At 39.5% G+C, this 9839-nt stretch overlaps 2 protein-coding genes across 2 annotated transcripts; both read left to right on the forward strand.

The window, feature by feature from the left end:
• Positions 1 to 1784: 1784 nt before the first annotated feature.
• On the forward strand, positions 1785 to 5257 carry LOC147243857 (uncharacterized). The gene is made up of 5 exons (XM_086187368.1): positions 1785 to 2047; positions 2693 to 2850; positions 2950 to 3033; positions 3106 to 3236; positions 4042 to 5257. Exons 1-5 carry the CDS (start codon positions 1944 to 1946, stop codon positions 4180 to 4182), a joined length of 618 nt encoding a protein of 205 aa, XP_086043494.1. The 5' UTR covers positions 1785 to 1943; the 3' UTR covers positions 4183 to 5257.
• Positions 5258 to 5389: 132 nt separating this feature from the next.
• LOC147243858 (uncharacterized) lies at positions 5390 to 7737 on the forward strand. The gene is made up of 2 exons (XM_086187369.1): positions 5390 to 5903; positions 6056 to 7737. The coding sequence occupies exons 1-2, from the start codon at positions 5684 to 5686 to the stop codon at positions 6418 to 6420; spliced, it is 585 nt and encodes a 194-aa protein (XP_086043495.1). The 5' UTR covers positions 5390 to 5683; the 3' UTR covers positions 6421 to 7737.
• The last annotated feature ends 2102 nt before the right edge of the window (positions 7738 to 9839 follow it).

Genomic DNA, 9839 nt, shown 5'->3' on the forward strand with positions numbered 1-9839 from the left:
AATGATCAATTTAACTGCAAATGTCTCCGAGGAAACTGCCAACCAAGGACCAGGAATCCAGAGGTCCAGTTGATGCCTTCATGATATAGACCATGTCCTGGATTACTGATCAGCTTCACATTCAAGACTTCAGGCCCAAATATCCAAGTGCCTCTGCTGATGAACTGTGCTGAATTCCCTCTCCAGTACATAAAGAATGGATTTTGTGCTATATGGGAACCATGAACCAGTGTAGTTTTCAGTGCAGACTGGCAGAGGTCAGCTAAGGACTTGAAGTTATCATTCCAAGCATGTCTCCAACCCTCACTTGCTCACATCACTGTCAACGCTGGCAGCCTTTCCGGGGCCGTATTGTCAGATATTACCATCACCTGCAGCTCCCATTATTGCTTTGTGTTACATTTTTTCCCTTCAGATTCCGTCCTTGAATGTCACCTGCAGAGGAATAATATTGTTACCACCTTTATCAGTGCAGATTTCTGTCTTTCATCTCAGACGGAAAAATGAGAGTTGTAGAGATATTTTTAACTGCCGATATGCAGAAATGAACGGAAGGGCTTGTTTTTTCCCAGGTGTTTGAACTGATGCTGGGTGACCTCTCTGAGTGAGGGTAACACACGCATATATAGAAATGATCAGAACTACTTGATAGCATCATGTTCTTTTCTACAGGAGAAAATGCAGCACATGCATGTGGGAAATTTTGAGACAAATAAGGAGTAGAAGTCTGTAAGCAGCACTGAGCTGCAGATTTCTTGGTGTGCAGGTGCTATTTTGTTGCTGCTATGGCGCAACACTTTTTTTCATTGAATGATTTTTGGAAGGAGCAGATTGCTCAGTTCATCATGAGTTTTTATAACCTTGAAGAGAATTGAGACTGTGATTTGTATCTCTATGTTTCTCTATCAATAAACTTGACTTGATATTACTCAATTTTAGCCCGTATGTGTCTCCAGGCCAGGACTCTGATCCTGTGTTATGTTTGAGGCATAGATTAGACGGTGAATAACCAAACTAAAAACAAAACTTGAGTGCTCAAATAAATCTTTTTCTTTTATTTTAACAATTTACAAGTTATCAGAAAACCCTTCTTCATCTAAAGAAAGCACAATCAGGACATGATATAATCTGGAATAAGCACAAATGTCTAAAAACATATCAGAATCCTTAATATCTCTTTTCATGTGTCTAACGAATGTAAAATCTTCAGTGTTGATATATATATATATATATATATATATATATATATATATATATATATATATATATATCGAACTTCTGTATATTTGTAATTTGGATTTGAACTTCTGCACAAAGTTGTATCATTAATTTAAAGTTGAATGAATGGATAGTATTGACCAAACAACTTTTCTGGAAAAAATTCGGTTTCATGTTCAATGTCATATACCCTCTTCATGATGTGGAGATGTTGCTGTTAAAAAAAAAAAAGTTAATACTCTTTAAAAATTATTGAGGAGATTAGGATTTAAAGAAAGACCAAAATCAAGTCTGTCTGTACGGACGTTAATGCTTGTGTTTATTTATGGTTATCTGATAAGGTACAGTGTGGTTTTTGCTTTCATTGTAACTAATCCCCAAAAGCAAATCGATATGGAAGGTGTAAGTGTGCATTCTTGAATCCACCTGTAGTTCTGTCTGTTTGTCTCAGTTTCTCTGTCTCTCCTCACGAGATCATCCTCCTCACTCTCTTTCACACAGAACAGGGGACAAGACAACAATGTTAAGTATCTCAAGGCCACGCTGGGGTACAGGAAGATAAAAACCCAGTTTCCCAGGACCTGACAAACAATACCCAGCACCTCATCCCTGTCTGGTCACTCCTCCAGTATCTCCTCCTCCAACCAGACGTACAGAACCAGCCGCAGCTTTCATCTGCCCTGAGACTCCGTAGCTGCTGATCTATAGACTGACCATCCGTCACAATGTCCTGCACATTTATGGTCATGATGACGCTTCTGGGCTCTTCAGTGGTGATTGCTTTTGTCTTGCAGCCACCTAAGGAAGAACCTGCAATGTCCCTTCACAGGTTAGTATCAAACTGGTTTGTGTACAAGACGGATACTGATTTTCTTTTCTTTTTTCTTTTTTTTTTTACTCTTTTGACCTTGTGTGCTGTTGTAATATTCTGCTTTTCTTAACAGTGACACTGCTGTATACAATTTTCCACAAAGTCTCTCGAAACAAACACTGAATCTTCTCAGGTCCCAGAGGTCATTTTCTAAACTTGGTGCTCTAGATTTGCAGGTTATCACCTTACAGTCCAGTAAAATATCATAGAAGCCTGCCTGGCCTTTTCACACGGGCTAAAGAGGAACACAAAAATTCTATGTCATTCAAGGTCACAACCTTTTAGTTTGTTTTTTTTCTTTTTTTTTTAGAACCATAGAGTTCTAAACAGTGATGCAAACAGTGTTCTCTTGAGGCAATGTGTTCTCCAAAACTCTCACAAAAAAATAAACATCTGTGACTGCGTCCATGCAGGGTACAAGAGAACATGCATTCAGATTTAGTAACTAAATTTGTCCAAAATTTAAATGGAGCCGATTCACAACAACAAAGTGTTATTTTAACTTTGTACATATTCTTGTGAAATTCCTCTACTGTGTGTGTGTTAAACGTTTCAATAGCGTGCAATAATAGCTCGGTAACGTGAGTGATGTGTTGTGTTCAGGTGCTGGGGCGAGTCCCTGCAGTCCATCAGGATGGGATTCCTCGCTGCTCTCAGCTTGCAGGCTGAGCCGCGGCTGCCTGCTGGTGCACTTGATGGCATCAGAGAACAATGGAGGAGCGCCTTCGACACCACAGCACACAGATCTCAGATCACCGCAGGTACATAAGAACAAAAAGTCACAGCAAACGATATTTCAGGACAAGCTTTGACAAAACTCATTCTCCTTGTACTTATCTTTTTCCATGTTTTTTTTCTAGTTCCAGGCTTCTCTGTGCCACCTGATGATGGAAACAACACAAGCCTGAAGTGCTGCTCCATGGCCTCAGAGATCTTTATGAAAGGTAGGCATCAATGAATACTCAAGTATACTGATAGAATTTATGTGAATATCAATCCATTGTGATGTTTGCCAGATCTGGGCTGGGACAACTGGGTGATCCATCCTGCCAGCATCACCATCGTTGAGTGTGCACCCTGCAACCCCTCAACCAGCTTTGCGAGATGCGCATTGTCACTCACCGGTGTCCAGAATGTAGACTCACAGGTAGAGTTCCTCTTTAATATGACGTAGAAATGTGCTGATTTGCATTTAGGGCAACCTCTCTCCCAAACTGCATGGACATGCCGTCGATCTTTGAAATACTCAAGGGTGTGTGTGCTAGATGTAATCAGGAAATTTCTCTGCAGGGTTCAAATTTTGCACAAATGAATAGGTGAGCAATTGAGGACTTGAGTTTGATTTACTGACTTTCCTCCCCTTGGCACCACAAACAGCAACTAGTTGTTATGAAACCGGAGCAGCTGCCAATAGATAAGCCTGTTTACTCCTTTTTGATGCCAACATAAATGTGCATTTTTTTAAATACAAGTCTTGGCACTCCCCAAAGTTGTTGAAGCACGAATGCAGAATGGCAGCCCAGGTGTTTTGCCAAATCAGTAAATAACGAGAGCAGCAGATGCTAACATACTGGTGAAGTGTCTTGTGAAGAAATGCATGTGGATACAATTGGCTTACGGACCCTCTATTTTGCTGCTTTTACTAATGTTGAAGTTTATTGAAAGCACATGTTTGTGCTCAAATAGTCATATGCAATCTTGAAAACTTCTCTGGAAAGTACAGTCAGGCCATTTTTGTGTTTTGATCTTACATCTGGTACATTTATTATTAGATTTTGCATGGAAGAACATGCGTCAGCATGTGTTTGCATTTTGTAGGAATAGAAATTTATATTCACTCTGACTATGCCACCAAGAAAAGGGGCTAAATCATTTTATATATTTTTGCTGTGCAGATTCTCTCCCGTAACTGTCAGTGCGGTACTTAACGCCTCCCTGCTTTCTCGATTCAGGTGCCATGCTGTCAGCCCACCTACCAGGAAATGCCCATCGTCTACATGGATGAACGCAGCACTGTCGTCATTGCCTCGATGCAACTGCCTCACAGCTGCAGCTGTGAAACTGGAAACATGCAGCAGCCCAGCAAGGAGTAAAGTTTGACACATGTGAGCCACTTCATACGATGACAATAAAATACAGAAATGATATCATTCTATACACACCCGTCATGCAGCTTTTTCGGTCTAGTTCTGTCTGGTTTTAGATGGCTTCTCGTATCGTCTCTGTATTTATTCCAAGTCGAGTTTGGGAACCACAGTAAAGTCTCTCAAAAAACTATGTTTTGTGTTCCTGTACCAGTACAAAATTGTTACATTACCAAGCACACCACTGATCACTAATTGTTTTAGTGGCGTAACTTGAGAGTTTCCAGATGATCTACATTTGTATGTGTTTTCATCATTTTAATCAGCAGTGGTCCATCTTAATGGCAGACTTGTTAAAGCGGGAAACGTGAACAATGGCTCCATCTCATTAAAACTCCCAGGAAATCTAACATCTACTGCATCTCTTTTAAGATTTTATAGAAAATACTTTAATGTTGGTAAGTACTACTTGAGTACCAAGTGTTTAAAGTTAAGTGCAGTTGGCACACGTAAGTTAAATGATTGCATGATTGCAGTTTATCTTTAAATAAATCTCTGGAGTGCAGAGTGCTATTTTAGACTACCTAGTGGGACTAAGTGTTCCTTACAAAAATGTGACACTGCTCAGAGCCAAAAACTCAGGCCAGTTGCCTCCTTTAACTTGTAAAAGAACCATCTCCTTTTATGAAAAACAAGTCAATCTCATCAAGATCAGATGGCCCGCTGATTGTTTTGTGTTCTTGCCGATAGCCAAATTAATTTGAAATCTTTTTCATTTAGGTCACTTGTGTTTATTTGTGAAGTTTTAGATTTTGTCATACAGCTCGCTTTTTTTTCTTTTCCTTTTTTTTTTTGAAAATCTTTGTTGTTACTCATGTGGTTATACTCTCACATCACACTTACCTCACAATTCACTTTTCAAGTATTTTTCACAAGTGGACTGCTACGTATTATAGTGATCACCTCAAATGAATCAGTGCATCAAAAAGCAAAATGCATTTGGATATGTTTATTTTAATGCTTAGCTTAATCATTTGTTCTGCATATTTCTCACATTTATTTGAATAAAGAATATCAAAATCTATTGGGTTCTGCCAGTTATTCTCCCTGGAAAGTTTGCAATGATTCCTTTCAGGAACATGGGTTTGTTAAAGCTCTCCCTCATGCTAGCCTTTTAGGATTTCATGCCTGCCAGGGAGTTTGATTTGAAGTCCAGAGGGAGGAACCTGCAGATGAAGAGGACTGAAAGTTGGCAATGTACTCCAGAAACCAGGCGCTCCTCAGGGGACAAGCACATGTTGTGCGCTTCTGATTATTCAGTGGTTTCCGTGTTTGTGTGATTCCATTGAGAGGTTTTGGGTTTTTTTTTTCCAGCAGTGGACTCTGGGGATTTTTTTTTAAATAGTGCAAATAAGATATTGATCCTGGACTAGAGTGAAACAGCAGCTACGACAGGACGCAGCCAGTTCTAGGCCAGTAGCTTCACTTGCCTTTATTGATCCTGGACAGAATGTCGGGATATTTTACCGTGTGGGTGTCTTTTGGCGTATTATTTCCCCTTTTCCTGGCTGCAGGGGCATTTGAATGTGCAGAGGAGGAAACGTTGCTGAAACTGCTCCCCAGCACAGTGCAGCTAACGGACTGTTTAATGGAGTGTACTGGGATGACCTTCATCAAAAAATTACAACTTCAGGACAAACATAACATACGGCTTCAGGATTCCACAGAAGGTAAGGAGACATTTACAGTTTTGTGTGTTCTGAGCTTCATGTTTACAATTCTCCTGCAACTGAGCCCTATCTTGACTCTTGCCTGACCTGTAATGGTTGTATCTGAAATGACCTTCTGCAAATTTACTCAATAAACTCATTTCTGTTTTCAGGAGACCTCGGGGAATATTGTTGGTCCACAGATATTAAGTGCAATGTTGGCGAGAGCTTTCAGCATGCCTATGTGTTGTTGCCCGTGGATTTAACTGCAACTACACATGATCATCTGGAGGTCAGGTCCACTGCCTCCACTCTGCACGCACACAACAGCCCCACCACAATCGCAGATAGCTGTGGCCTACGCTACGAAGTCACAGAGCACTTCAGCACGGAGAACAAGGGGAAAACATTCTGCGTACATGTCGCCACCCAGCAAGATCCTCTGGGGGACAATGTTCTTAGATGTCCTCCATATCTGGTCACATTCTGGCAGAGAGGTCCAAAAACTATAAGGATGGGGAACTTTGAGGGTGACTGACAGTTGGAATCACAATGTCGGCGAGGTTAATTTAATAAAAGTGTATTTGAATCAACTAAGTAGCAAACAATCCTGATCTATAATTACACGATTGTTTGCATTCTGTGTAGCAAACATTCATACGCTGCATAACTGGCATATGTGATACAGTATAAGCTTTTTGTAGGGTGTTGTTCACATGATTTTACTTGTGTGGACATGCAAACGTAGACCAGCAGTTCTCAAGCAGGGGGTCAGGACCCCCAATGGGTTCTCAAATAATTGTGTGGGGAGAAGAAGTGTCTGCATGCTATATTCAAACTGCTATTATACCAAGTTAAGCATGTTGCCAACAGAAAACACCTTCCAATCGGTTCTTCTCTGATGGTATGATATTTCATTCAGAATCAGAAATAATGATTTATTGCTTCACAGAATTTTAAAGCACCTGTTTCTCATTGCAGTTTTAATATCTTTTTTGTTGTTGTTGTTTCTTGTTGTAGTTTTAATACATTTACCAGTGCTTGATGGCAGAAGCGGATGTGGATCATTGCGTGTGAATAAGAAAAGCCCATAGAGCTAAGAAGTTCTTTATCTTGTTTGTTGTTTGTTTTTTCTTAGATCTGCAAGATATCACCAGGAGTTGGCTGGATTAATTTGATCCTCTGATTAAAATGTATTTGAATATTTGAGAAATGTAAAATGTATAACCATGCTGTAATACTTCATTTCAAACGCTGACTGATATTTTGAATATATTGCAAAATGAATCAAAATACATTAAAAAAAACAACAACCAATGAACCTACTCAAAGTTGTAGCACTAAACTGCATGTGTTTTGTACCAAGAGTGTGAATCTTGTACGTTTGTCTGATGACTCTACACATGTGCTGGATGTCAGTACATGTTGGTTGCAGTATAATGTGAATGTTCATCTGTTGTCAAATTAGAATTTTACTTTCTTCTGGCAGTCATTTAGAGCCAATATTGTGCTGCACTCTAGAGAGGATGGAAACTGACGAAGGACGATTCCCACCGTGCAGCCTCTGGATGGCGCACTTATTCCATTACAGTCTTGCACTTGTGTGTGTGTGTGTGTGTGTGTGTGTGTGTGTGTGTGTGTGTGTGTGTTCGTGTGTGTGTGTGTGTGTGTGTTCGTGTGTGTCTGTGTGTTTGTCTCTGCACAAGTGCATGTGCATTTTGCTCTGCCAAATGTCACTGAAATCAGGTCATTCTGTGTGCAGAATGTGTGCTGCTAACTGATCACTGTTAACCTCTGTTTCCCCTCCATATTAAGCTTTTATTATTCAATCTGAGTAAAATAATAGTGTTGATTTGTCTCCTTAAGGAAAAAAATAAATCGTTTCATAAGGTTAAACATGAGTGGAAAAATTCAATTAATCTCCTCAGTCTTTTCTTCTTGTAAAATTACTATTCTAATTCAACTGATATGTATTTGGCAAAGAAAACAAATTCACTTCAGTGTCAAATCAGAGCTGTTACACCTCCTCGACATGTTCAAACACGCCTGGTACTTTTAGAGAAGGTGGATTTGTTGGATAGCTGTTCTAAAGGCAACTGAAAATTATAACTTTTCCTTGTTTCCCATCATCAGTGGATGATTAAATAATTAAGATCAGTAGTGCTATTTTTCTCCTGTTGCTGAACAGACTAAATTCATTCAGTTCATAGACGGAATGAGCAAAACCTCTCAAAAAATACTTTTTATTTATATTGTGTTTCATACTGTACTGATTGAAAGCAAATGTTTAGACCATGCAATTATCTGAATGTAAAAAAAAAAACCCTAAATAACCTGCACATACAGTTATGTATTTATATGTTACAATTTGCACATATTTTTAAGTCTTTTCATGCTCTTTTAGGGTTGTATTGGTATTTTGCAGCTCTATTTCGTCACTACTACACCAAGTTACCAAGTTGCTGAAATTGAATGATGAAAATAACAACACATTTATCAAGGATCTCATGGTCACATTCAGCTGTGTGGAGCCTCTAAATGACGGCAGGTGGTGTTGCTGTACTCTGCTGGCAGGAGGCCAGCAGCAGAACGTGACCAGCCGGGTGAGTGTCCAATGACAGACCTTCCTGTGCTCAGGCCTGTACCAACTCACACACGTGTCTGTGTGCGTGCTTCAGGGGTGACCACACACACACACACACACACACACACACACACACACACACACACACACACACACACACACACATGCGCGCACTTGATTTCTCAGGTCATGCATGTTTGTTTGTTTGTTTTTTTGCATGTCGTGTTGAAATGTGCTCAACGATTTCAATGGTGGAATAATGTATTAGGGAGCTTTTATCCCTGCACAAATATTTTTGAGGGGCTAAATTAAGAGTTTGCAGGTCTAGTTCTGGTTTTCAAACTGTTTGTTGCATGAAAAATGAATAATAAAAAGTTGTGCAGGTGGCATGGTGGTGCTGTGGTTTGCACTGTCACCTCACAGCAAGAAGGTTACAGGTTTGAGTCCCAGCTTATGCACGGGATCTTTCTGTGTGGAGTCTCCATGTTCTCCCTGTTCCTGTGTAGGTTCTCTCTGGTACTCCAGCTTCCTCCCACAGTCCAAAGACATCAAGAGGGGATGAGGCTGATTGGATACTTTAAATTGGCCGCGACCCTTAACAGGATAAGCGGAAGAAAATGGACAGATGGATGAAAAAGTTGTGCCTGAAGTTATTTCTAAATAAAGAGCTCGACATTTTCTGTTTAATAATCAAACGTTATTTGAAGAAAAACTCATTCAAATATGAATCATGATTTTTCAGTGTGCTTGAAAGAGCCTTTTTTAAAAGTATGAGATACATTTTAATGTTGCCACTTATTGACAGGTGTAGATTTGTATGTTTTTGTATGTTTTTCAAATCCATCCTGTCCATCATGTCCTTACAGATAAGAAATGTTAATTTTAGTGCAGTCGTGATTTAACAGGAAGAGCTGTCAGTTTTAAGTGGTAGACTTGATCAGATGTGGCCCATCAAACTAAATATCCTGAGCACATAAACTGGCTTTTAAAAATGAATTACATCATTTAAGATATCCAAATGCATTTTTGTAAGAGTGGCAAAATCACACTGAAATAAATCGTATCTCATTGATTTTTTTCTCCCCAATTATAATTGTCTTCCTGACATAAAAACACTACTTTGGAGTAAAGCAAATATCTTAACACACATGGCTGTACCATGTCTGTCACACAGGGGTCATGGTGTAAACTTTGTGTAAACTGAAGAGCTGAGGAAAAAACAGTAAATAATACAGCTCTCGGTGGAGGTGTTTAATATAAATATTTCATATTTACAATTGTAATAATAACACAAATATTTTCTGGATGGTTTTTACTACTTTGGGTGTATAAATCTGAGCTTGGTCCCCTGATGGCTGAAAAGAGTAGAATGA

The sequence above is a fragment of the Aulostomus chinensis genome, chromosome 19, assembly GCF_037954235.1.
Source record: "Aulostomus chinensis isolate RoL2024-O1b breed Wild chromosome 19, RoL_Achi_v1.0, whole genome shotgun sequence".
NCBI classification, from domain to species: Eukaryota; Metazoa; Chordata; class Actinopteri; order Syngnathiformes; family Aulostomidae; genus Aulostomus; species Aulostomus chinensis.

Bases quoted from the DNA above. Each gene is read 5' to 3' on its own strand.
- LOC147243857 (XM_086187368.1), top strand. From the start codon at position 1,944: ATGTCCTGCACATTTATGGTCATGATGACGCTTCTGGGCTCTTCAGTG. The intron at 2,048-2,692 runs GTTAGTATCAAA...TGTTGTGTTCAG, and splicing joins CCTGCAATGTCCCTTCACAG to GTGCTGGGGCGAGTCCCTGC. The intron at 3,034-3,105 runs GTAGGCATCAAT...GATGTTTGCCAG, and splicing joins CTCAGAGATCTTTATGAAAG to ATCTGGGCTGGGACAACTGG.
- LOC147243858 (XM_086187369.1), top strand. From the start codon at position 5,684: ATGTCGGGATATTTTACCGTGTGGGTGTCTTTTGGCGTATTATTTCCC. The intron at 5,904-6,055 runs GTAAGGAGACAT...TTCTGTTTTCAG, and splicing joins GCTTCAGGATTCCACAGAAG to GAGACCTCGGGGAATATTGT.